We start from the raw sequence: 19661 nt of genomic DNA on the forward strand, positions 1-19661 counted from the left end.
CCAGCATTCTATATAGTGGGACCATAATCTCCCTCTTCCTGCTTGTTATACCTCTAGCTATGCAGCCAAGCATCCTACTTGCTTTCACCCTTTCACTGTTCACCCATTTTGAGACTGTCAGAAATCACTACCCCTAAATCCTTTTCTTTTGAAGTATTTGCCAACACTGAACTGCCAATACAATACTCAGATTGAGGATTCCTTTTCCCCAAGTGCATTATTTTACATTTGGAAACATTAAACTGCAGTTTCCATTGCTTTGACCATTTATCTAGTAAAGCTAAATCATTTACCATATTACAGACGCCTCCAGGAATATCAACCCTATTGCACACTTTAGAGTCATCGGCAAATAGGCAAACCTTCCCTACCAAACCTTCCCCTAGGGAAGGTTATCAAGGTAATCCAATTGATGCGATCTATATCAACTTTTGCAAAGCCTTTGACTCAGTTGTCCACAACAAACTTCTTCTGAAACTCAAATCCTACGGCATCTCTGGACTACTACACAATTGGTTAACAGCATTCCTATCTAACAGACAACAAGTGATCAAAATAGGAAGTGCCACTTCTCTTCCTGCTCCTGTTAACAGTGATGTCCCTCAAGGTAGTGTTTTAGGACCAACGCTATTCATGCTATACATAACGAACTTTGCGATTGCATCACTAGCAATTCCGTTCTCTTTGCAGACAATGTCAAACTATTTAATACCACCGACAATACTGCTACCTTTCAAAAAGACCTTGACCACATAGCAGAATGGCCTAAAACCTGGCAACTCCAAATCTCCACCACTAAATTCTTTGTCTTACACATTGGTAAAAAGAATCAGAATACTAAATATAAAGTTGGACGAATTGAACTTATTGATAACCCTCAATCTGTCAAAGACTTTGGAGTACTCATATCCAATGACCTAAGTCCTAGAGCCCACTGCAACAACATTGCCAAAAAGGCTTTAAGAGTTGTTAATCTAATCCTTCACAGCTTCTTCTCTTGTAATTTTGAACTGCTAACAAGAGCTTACAAAACATTTGTCAGACCAATCCTAGAATACAGCTCTCCTGTATGGAACCCACATTGTATATATGACATCAACACAATTGAGAGAGTCCAGAAATATTTCACAAGAAGAGTCCTTCACTCGTCTTCTCACACCAAAATACTTTACTCCGCCAGACTTGAAATTCTTGGTTTAGACAACTTACAACTCCGTCGTCTCCATCATCTCTTTTATTTGTACAAATTACCACCCTATAATTGTTTGACAAAATAAAATAAATAAATAAGTGTGAGAGAGATCTTGGAGTCTTAGTGGATAACAAACTAAACATGAGTTCACCACGTGCAGTGGCGGCTAAAAATGCCAACACACTCTTAAGCTGCATCAACAGAGGAATACACTCCAAGACTGTTCCGATTTAATTATAGTTCACAAAATCATGTACCAAAATGTCCTACCTGTTAATGACTACTCCACCTTCAACTGCAACAACACATGAGCACAAAATTGATTTAAACTAAATGTCAACCGCTCCAAACTTGACTGCAAAAAATACGACTTCAGCAACAGAGTAATCAATGCCTGGAATGCACTACCTGATTCTGTGGTTTCTACTCCTAACCCCAAAACTTTTAGCCTTAGACTATCTATAATTGACTTCTCCCCCTTTCTAAGAGGTCTGTAAGGGGCGTGCATAAGTGCACCACTGTGCCTACCGTCCCTGTCCTATTGTCTTCTTTTGTTACTTTTTATCATTACTTATCTAATGTTTTATTTGTACAAATTACCACCCTATAATTGTTTGACAAAATAAAATAAATAAATAAATAAAAATAAATAAAAAGTGTGAGAGAGATCTTGGAGTCTTAGTGGAGAACAAACTAAACATGAGTCAACCATGTGCAGTGGCGGCTAAAAATGCCAACACACTCCTAAGCTGCATCAACAGAGGAATACACTCCAAGACAAGGGAGGTGCTAATATAATGCCCTAGTTAGGCCACACCTAGAGTACTGCATTCAGTTTTGGTCACCACACTACAAAAGAGACATTGACACTCTAGAGAAAGTGCAGAAGAGAGGAACCAGAATGATAAAGGGACTAGAAACTAAAACTTGACTGAGGAAAGGTTGCAGGAACTGGGCATGGATAGTCTAGCAAAGAGGAGGTCCAGGGGGGACATGATAGCAGTCTACAAATACTCAAGAGGCTGCCACAGGGAGGAGGGGAACACATTATTTTCCAAACACCAGAGAGCCAGACAAGCAGCAACGAATGGAAGCTGTCCAAGGAGAGATTCAACCTGGAAATAAGGAGGAACTTTCTGACTGCGAGAGTGATCAACCAGTGGAATGGCTTGCCTGCGGAGTTGGTGAACGCTCCAACACTAGAGACTTTCCAGAAAAGACTGGACTGTTATTGGACAAGTGTGATGTAGGGTCCTGCACCAGCTGGGGGTTGGACTAGATGACCTGCAAGGTCCACAGCCCTCAGAATGTTCCTCACCTCCTGTGGGTTGGGGCTACAGTGAACTGGTGGCTGTAGTTTAGTTGTCTCTGTTGTCTCCACTTCAAAGCAAACAAAGAAATGATTCAGCTCCTTTGCCAATGAAGCATCCCCCTCAGCGGGGATGATGCTGTTAGGTTGATGGTTGATAATTTTTTGAATTCCTTGCGGCATCTGCTTCATGTTATTACTATAAAAATTATCCTCAGCCTTCCTCTTATCATTAGATTTGAGTCAACGCCTTGTGATGTTCCAAGATTTATCCATTTATATCTAGCAGTTCTTCAATAATCTCCTAGTACTCCACAGTGATTATTCTAAGCAACCTGACAATGGCCATTCTTGACCATGGAGAACAGAACAAATCTGGCAATCAGCACACATGAAGAATAGGTTTCTAGCCCTCTTGTTTGCAGAGCTTTGCAAGGCAACTCATCCTCTCATTTAATTTCTGCACATTTTTATTTTTGCACCCTGTTTTGTACTATTGATGAAGAAACATGATTCATCAAGGACGTTGGAAAGAAAAGAAAAGTTTCCCCCCCCAGTTCTACTTTCTGGCTGACATTTGAGGGTTTGTTCCAGGGTTGTTCTGACACAAGATCAGTGGACACGAGAACTGCAGATGTGGTACTGACTGTCCAGCTTCAGGTCTTAAACTCACACACAGTTGCTAAATGAAGAAAGCAATTTACTCAAGGCTGAGTCAAGACAAAGGAAGGAATGTAACTCAACTCAGAGCCTATGAGAAAGCAACTTGCCCGAGTAACTTCATTGTGAGCAGGGCTACAGCAAAGAAGAGAAGTCAAATCCAATCTGAAGATCCTAGTCAAGTTTGTCAACCAGTCGAAAGGCCAGATTAACAAAGTTTCAGCTCAGAATTCAAGGGAGCTACATACCAGCACTGGGGATCAGATGGTTCTTTCCAACAGAGAATCGTGGGTCAAGCTGCCTCTTAAAACAGGCTGCAGGCAACTAACTTGAATCAAGATACTGATTTCCTTTCTTGTCAAAGTGCCTCTTGCCTGTCTTTGTTCTACTACCACTTTATAAAATCTTTGTAAAACCACACCTAGAAGACTGCATCCAGTTTTGATTACTATAGTAAAAAAAAAGAAAAAAAAAAGAAAAGAAAAATGAAATATTGTAGGTTCCTCAGATATCCTCTAGTCCAGGGGTCACCAACCTTTTGGACCTCAGGGACCACTAAATTCATAATTTTAAATCCCATGGACCACTAATATGAAATTATTAAAAATATAAATAGTATTTAGTGCAATATAAAAATAATTTTTCTGCAGACCACCAAAATTTTCTCACTTTTTTTTTTGTGGGGAGGTGCTAAAAGATTTAAGCAAGGGCAAGAGTCTGTCATCTGCACCTCTATAACTGTCTGGTTCGGTTCTACAACCCACAAGACTGACACAGACTTCAGAGGATAATCAGAACTGCAGAAAAAACAATTGCTGCCAACCTGCCTTCCATTGAGGACCTGTATACTGCATGAGTCAAAAAGAGGGCTGTGAAAATATTTACTGACCCCTCGCATCCTGGACACAAACTGTTTCAATTCCTATCCTCAAAACATTGGTACAGAACACTGCATACCAAGACAACTAGACACAAGAACAGTTTTTCCCTGAACACCATCACTCTGCTAAACAAATAATCCCCTCAACACTGTCAAACTATTTACTAAGTCTGCACTACTATTACTACTAGTGTTTTGTCATCATTCCTATCACCCATCTCCTCCCACTTATAACTGTATGACTGTAACTTGTTGCTTGTATCCTTAAGATTTTTATAATATCGATTGTTTCCTCACTGCTTATTTGACGCCTATGACAATCATTAAGTGTTGTACCTCATGATTCTTGACAAATGTATCTTTTTTCTTTTATGTACACTGAGAGCATAGGCACCAAATTTGCAATCACACTTGGCCAATAAAGAATTCTATTCTATTCTAATTCTATTCTATTAGTTGAAGCCACTTCTAGACTAGGGGTGGGTGGGGGAGTAGTTTCTGGCTTTTGAAAAAGTTGGATCAAAGCAATGGCCCAGCAGTAGACTGATTTATAGTAGTCTTGAATTCAGTTCTTCCTGATTCCCAAATCCTTTATAGGAAGGGAGGGGATCCCACCCCAGTGGACCACAAGGCGGCCTGCAAGATCTTTGCCAACAAAAGGTCTAGAGGCAGCAGCACGCCCCCTCCCTCTTTGATCCACCTTTCCCTTGCTCTCATGCATCTCTGTTGCCCCTACCTATTTCCGAACCTTGTACTCATGCTGGTCTGACTGCCTGCAAGCTGTGGGCAAAGACCACAAACAATTCCTTCCCAGGGCTCGCATGCAAATGCTGGAAAGAGAGGCGGGGGGGGGGAGCCAGCCCCCGAAGGAGGTTTGTTCTGGCCAGATTGATGGATAAGCAGCTCCCAGCAATAGCTGTGGAACGGCTGCCTTTGCAACTCACCCTCTCTTTCTTTCTCTCCGCCCACCGCCCCGCTTGTATCTGGGATTGGAAAGAAGTGGCAAAGAACACTGCTCCTGTTGCTCAGCTTAACATCTGCACAGCTGCAAATACACCTAAGGCAGAGCTTCTGAGTAGGATGTGGAAGGAAAAAACCTGGGGAAACGACTTGTTTTTTTTTCTTCTAAGCCTTTTCCTTCTTCATTCGTGGCTTTGGTTGCTGAAAAAAGCTAACTAGCCTGAAAGCAAACTCTACACTTTTGAAGACCACTGGGGAGACGAGAAGCAGGCAAATTTAGTGGAAATTAAAGAAAACAACAACAGAAAGGAACTCTAGGAACTTAAGAGGATGGAAACAATTGTCATTCCAGGCTGGATCTGAAAAATTTGGAGGAGCGTTCAGATCAGGAGAGGCACTAAAAGGAGAGAAGTTGGAAGGAGGAGGACACGTCTCCTGGTCCCCTTGACTCTGGAGAGAAGAAAACTTCCTTTTCTCTGTTGCCTTCTCTTCTCCCAGCCATGGACAGGCACATGCATATCTCTTCACCACACGACTGGGTGGGGAGATCCAACAGCACCCACTCCATCCTCTTTCCATTTTGCAACCCCTCTTCTTTGGACGAGGAACTGGATGTCAAGCCCAAGGGACAATTTGAGAGCAGTGCTGGCTATGGAGAGGAATCGCAGAGCCAGGCGGTGAAAGTTCTCCTGATTGTGGCTTATTTGGCCATTATTTGCATCTCGCTTTTCGGCAACGTTGTCGTGTGCCACGTGGTGGTCAAGAACAAGAGGATGTCCTCAGTCACCAGCCTTTTCATTATGAACTTGGCTGCCGCCGATATCCTGATCACCCTCCTGAACATGCCTTTCACCCTGGTAAGCAACCCTGATCCCACAATTGCTTTCATAAAGAGAGGGGACCCCAATGCCGACTCCTCCATTGCAAGACTGGTCGATCGGGCCAGTCGCTGGGGGTCAGGATTCCCCAGGGAAAGTTCTAGAGAAGTCCAATAGATTTGGGGTCCTTCCTTCCCTTTCTTCCCAAGGCACTAGGACTTAAAGCTTGGGGAAAGCACGTCAACTCTGAAAAAGAGTTTGCCAAACTTCTTTGTTAGAACAGGAGACTGTTAGATGTGTATAGATGTAGAGCAGTGATGGTGAACTTATGGCACGGGTGCCGTAGACAGCATGCAGAGCCATATCTGCTGGCATGTGAGCTGTTGCCCTAGCACAGCTCCAATGTGCACGTATGTGCCAGCCAGCTGATATTTGTCTTGCACAGAGGCTCTGGGAGGGTCTTTTTGGCTTCCAGAGAGCCTCCGGGGGGATGAGGGAGAGCGTTTTCACCCTCCCCCAGCTGGCAGAGGTGGGTCTTCAGAGCTTTACGAAAGACCAGGAGGGAAGGGGTGGTACGTATCTCCAGAGGGAGTTCGTTCCAGAGGGCCGGGGACGCCACAGAGAAGGCTCTTCCCCTAGATCCCACCAGATGACATTGTCTGGACGACGGGACCTGGAGAAAGACAGAAAGACAAAAAGTTTATATCCATCAGGGGAAAGCGTGTTCATGGTGTTGGAGGAGAGACATGGGACAAGTGCAAGAGAAGTCTGGCTTAGACCTGATTCTAGGCGGAGCCTAACTTGCTTTTCTAGGTGCGATTTGTCAGCAGTACCTGGGTTTTTGGGAAACCGATGTGCCATATAAGTCGCTTTGTCCAGTATTGCTCCATCCACGTATCTGCACTGACCTTTGCTGCCATTGCTCTGGACCGCCACCAGGTAAGGGCCTCTCTAGATTATCTTCTGGGACCTATTTTAGATATCTCTATAATTTTTGTCAGTGATGGTCAATCTTTTTTGGTTCACATGCCAAAAGGGGTATATGTGTGTGTGTGTGTGTGCTAGCATGTGTGTAATGGGCTCCTACAGGTATATTCAGGTACGCAGAACCCGTAGAATTATTTTTTCTTTTTCCCCCTTCTGGGCTCTTTCCTACCACGGTAAATGAGATTGAATGTGTATAATTTTAGAAGAGCTTGCATGCATGTGTGTACATATAGTTTATATAGTAGATAATGCATATTTTTGTGTGCCTGTGTGTAATATGTATGTACACATATGGCATATATACATAGAATTAAGTAGTATATTTTGGATGTTCAGTAATAGTCAATAGAGAGGGAAATTGTATCTCTTTGAGGCCAGGAGAAGCCAGGCACCCTAACCCAAACCCAAACCCTTGACGTGAGTGACATCAAGTTGTTCACCTTTAAGCCAGTCACATGATCTATAAGCCATCCCTGGTCACCTGATCGTCAAGCCATTCCCACTTGGTCACATGGCCTGCAAGCCACACCCACAAATTATGCCACACCCACAGGGTGGTAGTAAAACTTTTTGCAGCCCTTCACCAGGGTGCACATGCCTAAACCCCTGGCCCCTTGCCTCCCCCCAACTGCGCATTCGCACAGGACTTTCTGAAGCCCAATAGGTGGAAAAAAATGCCCAAATGGGCAAACCGGAAGTGCATTTTTCCAAATGTCTGATATGTCCATTGGGGGAATTTTTTTTTGCCTCCAGGGCTTCAGAGAAGCTTCCCTGAAGCATCTGGAGGACGAAATGGCCTTTCTCAAGGCCAAAAATCAGCTGGCCAGCACACACATGCACACTGGACCTGAAACATGGAAAAGTCTCACGTGCTCTCCCATATCGCTCTGTGTGGCATAGGTTTGCCATCACAGTTATAGGTAATCCTCGATTTACAACCATTCCTTCAGTGCCCTTTCAAAGTTACAACAGCACTGAAAAAAAGCAACTTTATGACCATTGCAACATCCTCATAGTCACAAGATCAAAGTTCGGACACTTGGCCACTGGCTTGTATTTGCTTTGTCCCAAGGGCATGGGGTCCCCTTCGGTGTCTGGCAAAGTCAGCAGGGAAGCCTGATTCACTTAGCAACCAGGTTACTAAATTAACAACTACAGTGATTCACTGAACAATTGTGGCAAGAAAGGTTATAAAATGTCAACCACTGTCTTGCTTAGCAACCAAAATCTGGGGCTAAATTGTGGTTGTAAGTTGAGGTCTACCTATAATACATCCTTTCAAAAATATATATAATGTTAAAATGAAGCAGCGGCGTAATAATATAGCTGTATTACTATGGTTCAATTAAAAATGTAGGTTAGAGTAGGTACACACTCAAATAACACATCCTAGATCTGAATGAATGAAATATTCTCATTGAATATTTCATTAGCACAACTATTCCATTTGCACAACAGCATGTGAAATTGATTGTCAATCAGTGTTGCTTCCTAAGTGGACAGTTTGATTTCACAGATATTTGATTTACTTGGAGTTATATTCTGTTGTTTAAGTGTTTCCTTCATTTTTTGAGCAGTGTATATAAGAAAGAAAAAAAGAAATAGAAAGACACTATTAGACTATCTGTGAAAAATACCCAGAATGGACAATTTTAAAGAAATCCTTCTTGTTATCAGTCCAACTAATGAACTCAACAATAGCAGGCACTTTCAGGAACTTTAAAATCCCAAAAGCAAAACTTTATTGAGTTTATCACTTCAGCACTGAAGAAAACAAATCCAATTCTAAAAGTTCCCCACACAAGCCTACATAGTTAAGAAAGAGGTTTCCCCCTCCTCCCCTGGAACAGGTCACATTGTTCAGTTAGGAAATGGTCTTTCCCCTGCAGAAGTTTCCTTGGCTCTCATGGTTGGGTGAGATGCATTCCATCTCACATGCACACAGCTCAGTGCTTTGGCAAGTTGAAAAGCAATAATAGTCACATAAGAACGTAAGAAGGGCCATGCTGAATCAGGCCAAAGCCCATCAAATCCAGCATTCTGTGTCACGCAGTGGCCCACCAATTGGGGATCATGAGCAGAAAGAGAAGGCAAGACCCTCCCTTTCCCTCGAACCCCAACAAATGGTACCCAAGGGAATCCCGCCTGCCTCATCGAACATAGAGGTGGCACGGATATGCTTGGCATCCATGAATCTGTCTAATCCTGCCTTGAAGCTAGCCAGGCTGACAGCTGTCAGGACCTCTTCTGGAAATGAATTCCATAAACCAACGATCCTCTGGGTGAACAAATATTTCCCTTTATTTGTCCTCACTTTCTTACCTATGAGAAAGAAGCTTAAGCGTATTTCAATTTTGACACCTCTCCCAAAAGTTTTTTAAAAGTTCTATGTTAGAACTAAAAGTTAAAACATTTGCATTTCTAACTCATGATATATAAAAGAGGGAGGGAGGGAGGGATGGAGGAAGGGGAAGGGAAGAAGGAAGGAAGACAGAGGGAGGGAGGGAGAAGGCGGGGGGAAAGGATGGACGGACCTTACTGTCTTCAATTTTTTGGTGATTTGCTTTCAAACACTTTTGAACCGAGGCCAAGCAGAATCACATTGGCTGATCTTGCCTCTTGACTGTCCCAAACTCAGGCTCAGAGAATATCTTGTTCAGCATCTGGAATAAAGGGTGCAGCTGGGGAAGGGAAGGCGTCCCACATCTGATACCAGGAGATGCTGATTATTAGTGGAAGTGGATCCACCAAGATTGAAATGAACTTGTCCTGAAGTATTGACTATCAGGGTTCACAGAGGCATCCCAAAAGCTGTCAAAGAGGGCAAGCTCATACACACAACTCTGAACTGTAGACACCCCTTTGGTGCTACCTGGTTGGGTGCTTGTGGGAGTTTCAGCCTGCTTAATTCTGCCTCTCTTTTAGGTTATAATGCATCCCTTCAAGCCCCGAATGTCCCTTGTGAAAGGAGGGCTGTGCATCCTGGTCATTTGGGTGATGGCCAGCTGCTTCTCTCTGCCGTACGGCATCTACCAGGACCTGGTGAGGCTGCCTTATGGGTAAGATTGTTCAAGAGAAGAGAAAAAGGAGGGCCTCCCATCCTCCACCATTCTGAACATCAGAAAGCATGAATAAGGATTGAAACCTTCTCCCTTTTGTATGCAATCCCCATGCACCTTCCACGGGACAGAGACTTGTACTCAGGGCCACCATTAGGAATTTTGGGGCCCCATACAGCCTAAGTGTCTGCCCCCCCGGCCATTTTAAAACTACTGCCCCCCAAATCCCGTGCCATGCCCACCATGGCCACACACCCTGGGCAAGCCCTCCCCCGGCCCTATGGGGTCAAACACAGCCCTGATGTGGCCCTCAATGAAATTGAGTTTGACACCCCTGGCCTAGAGGCTAAATCCTATGAACAAGGGCTTAGAGAATGAGTATGTTTAGCTCAATAAATAGAAAACTGAGGGGGAATAGAATAGTACCGTATTTTCCGGCGTATAAGACGACTGGGCGTATAAGACGACCCCCTAACTTTTCCAGTTAAAATATAGAATTTGAGATATACTCGCCGTATAAGACTACCCCTCTTCTGTACATCATAGACCTGACTGAGTCTAGGTCTATGATGTACTTGCATTGAGAAAAAAATCATTTCTGAACATGATAACACAATATTTTAATTACTAATGATGAAGATCTTATTGTTAAAATTATGAATGAATTATTTACAGAGAGAGAGCCAAGTGGGAGCACTCTTCTGTCTATCTCTCCATATGTCTCTGTCTATCTGTCTTGTCTGCCTCTCATATTTCTCCTCACCACAATTAAGTTTATTATTATAACTCATAATTTGTCAACACAAAAAGGTGAACCTGGCTATTTTCCTTTGTCCTACCATCTATTCTGCAGGTATCTTTCAGTCTAACATGCAGCAAGCTGACACCTATGTGAGAATCTATTATGGAATGAGAATCTGTATGTGATATCATGATATGGCAATCCAAACAGCCCATCCATTTTTTCCTCTTTCTGCACTTTCTGTCTTTATCCTCTTGCAATGTCACTTAAACAGATTTTAACTTGTCGGGTTTAATTAGTGACCCTGCCAATTTTCAGTACTGTGCAGTGTGCTATGATACAGAGCAGGGTGAATAATATGACCTCAGCTTTTAAAGTTATTTTAAAATGTTGCCTAAGAAATATGAAAAGATGATTCTTTTTGGAGGAAAAGTACATTTTCAATGGTTAAACATAAGAACAAATACAAACAGGCAGAAATAAATGCATCCAGTTTAACATTCAATCATTTCCCTGGCTCTTTTTATTGAAATGAACAAGTTCATACATTCAATTTTGCAACCACTAATAATGTTGGTCAAGTAGGTACAAAAATACCTGGGGAAATGATCAAAGTCTTTCTCTCTCCCCCTCTCTCTCCCTCTCTTTCTCTCTTGCTATCTCTCTTTCTCTCTTTTTTTTTGCTTTCTCTCTTTCTCTCCCCCTCTCTCTCCTTCTCTTACTATCTCTTTCTCTCTCTTTCTGTCTCCCCTCTCTCCCTCTCTCTCTCCCTCTCTTGCTATCTCTTTCTCTCTTTCTTTCCCCCCTCTCTCCCTCTCTCTTTCTTTCTCTCCCTTTGTTGCTATCCCCCCTCTCTCTTTCTCTCTCTCCCTCTCTTGCCATCTCTTTCTCTCCCTCTCTCTTTCTCTCTCTCCCTCTCTTGCTATCTCTTTCTCTCTTTCTTTCCCCCCTCTCTCCCTCTCTCTTTCTCTCTCTCCCTCTCTTGCTATCCCCCCTCTATCTTTCTCTCTCTCCCTCTCTTGCTATCTCTTTCTTTCTCTTTCTGCCCCCTCTCCCTCTCTCTTTCTCCTTATCTTTCTCCCTCTGTTGCTATCCCCCCTCTCTCTTTCTCTCTGTCCCTCTGTTGCTAACCCCCCCTCTCTCTCCCTCTCTTTCTATCTCTTTCTCTCCCCCCCTCTCTCCATCTTTTTTTCTCTCAGCAGCGGCAGCAGGGTGATCAGCTGTGAGGCGGAGCTACGGAACTGAGGCACGGACGGCGGCGTGTGGGTGGGCGATTCTTCCCCGGCCGGACAGGCAGCGTGTGAGCGAGCCTGCGCTCCGTTCAGGCACGCCCAGCTGGGAGGCGGTGTTCGCGCCCCCCCCAGCTGAAACTGACGTCCGGCCGGGGCGATTCTTCCCCGGCCGGACAGGCAGCGTGTGAGCGAGCCTGCGCTCCGTTCAGGCTCGCCCAGCTGGGAGGCGGTGTTCTCGCCCCCCCCAGCTGAAACTGAGGTCCGGCCGGGGCGATTCTTTCCCGGCCGGACAGGCACGCTTGTGCTGCCAAAGGCAGCGTGTGGGCGGGCCTGCGCTCGGCTCAGGCTCGCCCAGCTGGGAGGTGGTATTCTCGCCCCCTCCAGCTGAAACTGAGGTCCGGCCGGGGCGATTCTTCCCCGGCCGGACAGGCACGCTTGTGCTGCCAAAGGCAGCGTGTGGGTGGGCCTGCGCTCGGCTCAGGCTCGCCCAGCTGGGAGGCGGTATTCTCGCCCCCCCCAGCTGAAACTGACGTCCGGCCGGGGCGATTCTTCCCCGGACGGACAGGCAGCGTGTGAGCGAGCCTGCGCTCCGTTCAGGCTCGCCCAGCTGGGAGGCGGTGTTCTCGCCCCCCCCAGCTGAAACTGAGGTCCGGCCGGGGCGATTCTTCCCCGTCCGGACAGGCACGCTTGTGCTGCCAAAGGCAGCGTGTGGGCGGGCCTGCGCTCGGCTCAGGCTCGCCCAGCTGGGAGGCGGTATTCTCGCCCCCTCCAGCTGAAACTGACGTCCGGCCGGGGCGATTCTTCCCCGGCCGGACAGGCAGCGTGTGGGCGGGCCTGCGCTCGGCTCAGGCTCGCCCAGCTGGGAGGTGGTATTCTCGCCCCCTCCAGCTGAAACTGAGGTCCGGCCGGGGCGATTCTTCCCCGGCCGGACAGGCACGCTTGTGCTGCCAAAGGCAGCGTGTGGGTGGGCCTGCGCTCGGCTCAGGCTCGCCCAGCTGGGAGGCGGTATTCTCGCCCCCCCCAGCTGAAACTGACGTCCGGCCGGGGCGATTCTTCCCCGGACGGACAGGCAGCGTGTGAGCGAGCCTGCGCTCCGTTCAGGCTCGCCCAGCTGGGAGGCGGTGTTCTCGCCCCCCTCAGCTGAAACTGAGGTCCGGCCGGGGCGATTCTTCCCCGTCCGGACAGGCACGCTTGTGCTGCCAAAGGCAGCGTGTGGGCGGGCCTGCGCTCGGCTCAGGCTCGCCCAGCTGGGAGGCGGTATTCTCGCCCCCTCCAGCTGAAACTGACGTCCGGCCGGGGCGATTCTTCCCCGGCCGGACAGGCAGCGTGTGAGCGAGCCTGCGCTCCGTTCAGGCTCGCCCAGCTAGGAGGCGGTATTCTGGCCCCCCCCAGCTGAAACTGAGGTCCGGCCGGGGCGATTCTTCCCCGGCCGGACAGGCACGCTTGTGCTGCCAAAGGCAGCGTGTGGGCGGGCCTGCGCTCGGCTCAGGCTCGCCCAGCTGGGAGGCGGTATTCTCGCCCCCCCCCAGCTGAAACTGAGGTCCGGCCGGGGCGATTCTTCCCCGGCCGGACAGGCACGCTTGTGCTGCCAAAGGCAGCGTGTGGGCGGGCCTGCGCTCGGCTCAGGCTCGCCCAGCTGGGAGGCGGTATTCTCGCCCCCTCCAGCTGAAACTGAGGTCCGGCCGGGGCGATTCTTCCCCGGCCGGACAGGCACGCTTGTGCTGCCAAAGGCAGCGTGTGGGCAGGCCTGCGCTCGGCTCAGGCTCGCCCAGCTGGGAGGCGGTGTTCTCGCCCCCCCCCAGCTGAAACTGAGGTCCGGCCCGGGCGATTCTTCCCCGGCCGGACAGGCACGCTTGTGCTGCCAAAGGCAGCGTGTGGGCGGGCCTGCGCTCGGCTCAGGCTCGCCCAGCTGGGAGGCGGTATTCTCGCCCCCCCCCCCCCAGCTGAAACTGATGTCCGGCCGGGGCGATTCTTCCCCGGCCGGACAGGCACGCTTGTGCTGCCAAAGGCAGCGTGTGGGCGGGCCTGCGCTCGGCTCAGGCTCGCCCAGCTGGGAGGCGGTGTTCTCGCCCCTCTCAGCCATCGCAAATAGGCGCCACTGTCCTATATCCGGCGTACAAGACGACCCCCCACTTTGGAAAAGATTTTCAGGGGTTAAAAAGTCGTCTTATACGCCAGAAAATACGGTGGTTTCCCAATCCTTAAAGGGCTGCTACAGAGCAGATGGCATCTATTTATTCTCCATGCCACCTGAAGGTAGTACAAGAAGCAATGGGCGGAACCTCACCAAGAAGAAATGCAATCTGGAAATAAGGAAAAACTTGGGACTGGGCGGCATAGAAATAAATAAATAAACAAACAAACAAGCAAACAAACAAACAAACAAATAAATCCCTTCTTTTTTATTAAAAGAAATTAATAGAAACATAGAAACATAGAAGACTGATGGCAGAAAAAGACCTCATGATCCATCTAGTCTGCCCTTATACTATTTCCTGTATTTTATCTTAGGATGGATATATGTTTATCCCAGGCATGTTTACATTCAGTGACTGTGGATTTACCAACCACGGCTGCTGGAAGTTTGTTCCAAGCATCTACGTACTACTCTTTCAGTGAAATAATGTTTTCTCAGGTTGCTTTTGATCTTTCCCCCAACTAACTTCAGATTGTGTCCCCTTGTCCTTGTGTTCACTTTCCTATTAAAAACACTTCTCTCCTGGACCTTATTTAACCCTTAACATATTTAAATGTTTCGATCATGTCCCCCCTTTTCCTTCTGTCCTCCAGATTATACAGATTGAGTTCATGAAGTCTTTCCTGATACGTTTTATGCTTAAGACCTTCCACCATTCTTGTAGCCATTTGGACCCGTTCAATTTTGTCAATAATAATTTAAAAAACCCAAAATCCATTACTATTAAAACTAAAACAACCAGCAAAACTATTAATAAAAACAGGTGAGGGCTGGGTTTTTCTCTCTGTTATTATTTAAGTGCTTTTACCATATGCTTTAAATCAAGAATCACTTCTCTCTCTGTTTCTCTCTCTTTTCTGTCATTCTCTACCTCAATCATTTTCTCATTTCTCTTTTTTCTCCCCTTTCTTCTATCATTTCTCTGTCTCTTCCTTCCACTCTTCTCTCTCTCTTTCTTCCTCTCTTTCACTCTCTTCCTTCCTCTCTCATCTCTTTCTTTCTTTCTCTTTCTCTCTCTTGCTTTCTTTCTCTTTCTCTCACTCTCTTCCTTCCTCTCTCATCTCTTTCTTTCTTTCTCTATCTTGCTTTCTTCCTCTCTTACTCTCTTCCTTCCTCTCTAATCTCTTTCTTTCCTTCTCTCTCTCTCTTTCTCTATCTTGCTTTCTTCCTCTCTCTCACTCTCTTCCTTCCTCTCTCATTTCTCTCTCTCTTTCTATCTCTCTCTCTCTTTCTCTCTCTTGCTTTCTTCCTCTCTCTCACTCTCTTCCTTCCTCTCTCATCTCTCTCTTTCTTTCTCTCTCTCTCTCTATCTTGCTTTCTTCCTCTCTCTCTCTCTTCCTTCCTCTCTCATCTCTTACTTTCTTTCTCTCTCTCTTTCTCTCTCTTGCTTTCTTCCTCTCTCTCACTCTTCCTTCCTCTCTCATCTCTCTCTCTTTTCTTTCTCTCTCTTTCTCTATCTCTCCCCCTCTTTCTCTCTCTCTCTTTTTCTCACTTTCCCTCTCTTGTTTTCTTTCTCTCTCTCTTGCTTTCTCTCTCACACTCTTTCTCTCTCTCATTCTCTTTCTCTTGCTATCTCTTTCTCTCCCCCTATTTCTCTCTCTCTCTCACTTTCTCTCTATCTTGTTCTGTCGTCGCTCTCACTCTCTCTCGTTCTCTGGAGGCTGGCAAAAGTAATTTTCAATTACTTTCAATTGTAATTTTCAATTACAATCAACCTATCTCTCCTTCCTTCTTTTCCCCCCTCCCTCTTTTCCTTTCCTTCCTTCCCTTCCCCTTTCTCCTTCTTTCCCTTCTTCCTTCATTCCAACCAACCTATCTCTTCTTCCTGTTTCCTTCTCCTCCCTCTTCCCCTTCCTTCCCCTCTGTCTTTCCCTTCCTTCCCTCCCTATTTTTCCTTCCTTCCTTCCCTTCTGTGTCCTCACGGCCCTCTCTTCCCCTCCCCTCTCTTCCCTTTCCCCGACGAGGGCAGCCCGTAGAGTCACACCCATCCCGGGCCGAGTTACAAGAGCCGCAGCCGGGCGGGGAGTGCCCCACTCGCTTCGTTCCCGCGGCAGGGCTCGGTCGGGAGCCAGCTGGTCAGGGCTCAGTCGCCGCCACCAGGAATCCAGGAAACCGGGGTCAGGGGTCTCGGGGCGTCGCACCGGGACAGCGCCTGGAATGTCGGGGGCACGGGCTGATGCACGCTCTCCCCATCCCCCTGCTGCCAGCCCAACCCGGAAAATTCAAAGTAAGAAAAACCTTCGCTCTTACTTTGAATGTTCCGGGGGCCGGGCAGGCTGGCAGGGAGATGGAGAGAGCGCGCATCAGCCTGCACGCCCGACATTGAAAATCACCTTCGCCGGCTGGCGGCCCCCGCTGTGAGAATGCCTGCAGAGAAGAAAGAGAGGTGGAGCGGGCAGGCGAGGGCAGCGGCGAGTAGCCAGGGGGGGCGCGAGGGGGCTAGAGGTGCGGGGGGGGGGGGCAGCCACGGCTTTGTGCATGCCCTTGGAAAAGGGTGAGCAGGGGGGGCCTTTTGGGGGACGCTGGCGCACGCGTGCGAAGCCTACAACTTGCGCTTGTGTTAAATTTTGTTTCTTTCCTAAGCAGCCTTCTGTGTAAAAAAATCCATTTGGGAACGAGTCGTTCCCAAATGGATTTTTTTACACAGAAGGCTGCTTAGGAAAGAAACAAAATTTAACACAAGCGCAACTAACACAAGCGCAACCGCCACCCCGAAGGGGCTCCTACCTTCGCCGCACGACTGGGACTGGAGGACCGCGCTGCCAAAGGCTCCGTTGGGGCTTCGAGTCCTGCCTCGCGAGGGCCAGAGGGCCCACCTTTTTCGTTGGTGAGGCAGGCGGCTGGCAAGAGAGGGCTGGTACTGCGCATGTGCGAGGAGCTGCTCACTGGGCACAAATTACTGTAGGCGCCAGGAGGCCGGTGGGCAAAACCGGCCCCCCCTCATTGGTCAATTTCGCCGGGCCCGTGACACCACTCCCAGTAGTACTGCCCTATCGTCGGCCCTGCTTGTACTGATTATAGATTAAGAGAGTTGGAAGGTGTTAAAGAGTGTGCAGCACGACCCTTGAGTTGTCAAGGACATACACAAAGGAAATGTGGGATCCCAGCAGATACCCCGGAGATATGAGTAATTATTCAGTCATACAAAACAGATACTTTCAAGGGTATAAAATAATGTTTACTTTTAGAAATAGCAAAGTCAAGTTAAACAGTCAGGTCATACACATTCCAATCTGTCAATATCTCTCAATAGAATAATAATATTACAAGCCTGTCTTTGTTTTGCATATCAGACATACATTACAGCTTACAAATACATCAAACCATTATCAAATAACACAGAGCTTACCACAGCAGTCACAGTGAATCAACAGAAAGAAAAGAGAGAGCAGAGAGAATCATGCTTTTTGGCTCCCTCTTATGGCAATTTGCAACACTACATCTTAAGGCTATAGTACTTCAATACATACAAACATTCATTGTTAGCTTTATATATTGCAAACCCAATTGTCTTGTACAGAATACTAAAAAAAGGGACCTTTTAGGTCATCTAGTCTAACCCTCTGCCCAAGCAAGAAACCCTACACCATTTCTAATAAATGGCAGCCCAGTGTCTTCTTGAAAGCTTCCAGTCATGGAGCTCCTACAACTTCCGAAGGCAGCTTCAGTTCCATCAATTGATTGTTCTCACTGTCAGAAAAATTCTCCTTATTTCCAGATTGCTTCTCTCCTTGAACAGTTTCCATCCATTATTCATTACATGGCTTTCAGGTGCCTTGGAAAATAGCTTGTCCCCCTTCTCCCTGTGGCAGCCCATCAAGTACAGTATCTTTGTTTTTTAGAAATTGCTTGTTCCTCTATTAACTTCCTCCACCAAATAATTTTGGCTGAAATCTTTACAAAATGATACTTTTGCCAGTAACATCAGAAATTGCTCTCAGTGACTTGTCTGATTAGTCTGAACTGGTGAGCTGACTAAAGAGGAGCTGTATTGTTCATCATCTTTCAAACAGAAAATGAGAGGAGATAGAAGTAAGACTTGATCCCTGTCACCTTCGTGCAGGGGTGAGCCTTTCAAAGTGCAACATCTTCCTCAGCTTGCATACTTTCAGCAGAATGTTAAGAATGGCACGGGTGTCAAAATAAAGGGGTATTTATGCATATGATTTGGGAATGTCCGGTAGCACAGAACTTTTGGAAAGAAGTGCAAGAGGACACCAATAGGATGTTAAACATACATTGGACAATTACAAAGGAAATGGCGGTACTAGTCAAAAGGAACGAGATGGGAGAATTTAGAGAAATAAAAGAAGCAGTGATAGAAAACGCTCAGGTGGTAATAATCCTAGGTTGGAAGGATGCAACAAAATGGACAATACAAAATTGGTATTGGTACATGGTGGATCATATTCAGTTTGAGATTATGGATAAGAGAATGAATTTGGCCAATGAAACTGAGTTGCGGGAACTGATGGGATGATGGGACACGGTAAGAGGATATGTAGAATTCGAGAGCAAGCTACGAAGAATAAATTTTGTAATATTACTTTGTAATATGTAAAAAGATATATTGCTCTTGAGTTAAAGTGGCATATAGAAAATATGCCCCCATTTTGGTTGAGGGGTATGAATGCTGTCTGGTGGTGGGCACATTGAGCACATTGTTTTATGTTGTGTGAATGTTTAAAAAAATAATAAGTAGAAAAAATTAAAAAAGGAAAAAGTGCAACATTTTCCATTAAAATGGTTTTCTTTTCTTCTATGTTCCAGGAACAAGACCGTGCGGATGGCATGCCTTTCCAGCTTCCCTCCTCCAACAGATCTCTACTGGAAGTACTTGGACTTGACCACTTTTGTGCTTCTTTATCTCCTGCCCTTGTCAGTGATCTCTGTCACTTACATATCGGTGGCCAAGAAACTCTGGATGAGGAACACCATCGGTGATGTGACCATGGACCAATACTATGCCCACCAGTGGAAAAAGAGGACGACCCTGAAGATGTTGATGGTGGTCGTGATGGTGTTTGGGATCTGCTGGTTCCCCCTAAATTTCTACTTGATCCTCATCTCCAGCCAAGCTATTCATCACAACAATGGCCTTTACTTTGCTTTCCACTGGTTTGCAATGAGTAGTGCCTGCTACAACCCCTTTATTTACTGCTGGCTCAATGAAGGTTTCCGCACAGAACTCAGGGCCCTGCTAGGAGTGTGCTGTAAAAAGCAGACTTCCAGTAGTCAGTCCCTCCGGTCCGTATCAGCTGACTTCAGGCTCAGCTGGGAATGCAATTATTGCTGCAAACAAGAGGCCGCCACTCAGCGGACAAGGCAGTTGTCTCACAGGAACTCTGCACAGACTGACATCTCTGTTATCGAGCTGATCAGAACAGGCAGCTAGGAGGAGAACTGAATGTGGAATAAAACAGCCTTACTCCAGTTCAGTAACAGTTCTGTAGTTGGGTCTACTCTCCAGCCCTTTGCAACACACATACCTTGTGCTTTCTGACAAGAACTTATCACATCAGCATTCCACGAGTGAATGCCGCTTTAGTTTGCTGCTTTCCATGAGCGATGGGAAAAATTGCAGTCCAAAAGCCTTGGGGTCAGTGTTGATACCTTCATTGCCTC

General features: G+C 46.6%; 1 protein-coding gene across 1 annotated transcript; it reads left to right on the top strand.

Annotated features, from left to right (window-relative positions):
• The first annotated feature begins 5501 nt into the window (after window positions 1-5501).
• On the top strand, window positions 5502-19431 carry GPR83 (G protein-coupled receptor 83). Its single transcript, XM_070760135.1, has 4 exons — window positions 5502-5858; window positions 6633-6758; window positions 9732-9865; window positions 18807-19431. The coding sequence occupies exons 1-4, from the start codon at window positions 5502-5504 to the stop codon at window positions 19429-19431; spliced, it is 1242 nt and encodes a 413-aa protein (XP_070616236.1).
• The last annotated feature ends 230 nt before the right edge of the window (window positions 19432-19661 follow it).

Source organism: Erythrolamprus reginae, chromosome 8 (assembly GCF_031021105.1).
Source record: "Erythrolamprus reginae isolate rEryReg1 chromosome 8, rEryReg1.hap1, whole genome shotgun sequence".
Lineage (NCBI taxonomy): Eukaryota > Metazoa > Chordata > Lepidosauria > Squamata > Dipsadidae > Erythrolamprus > Erythrolamprus reginae.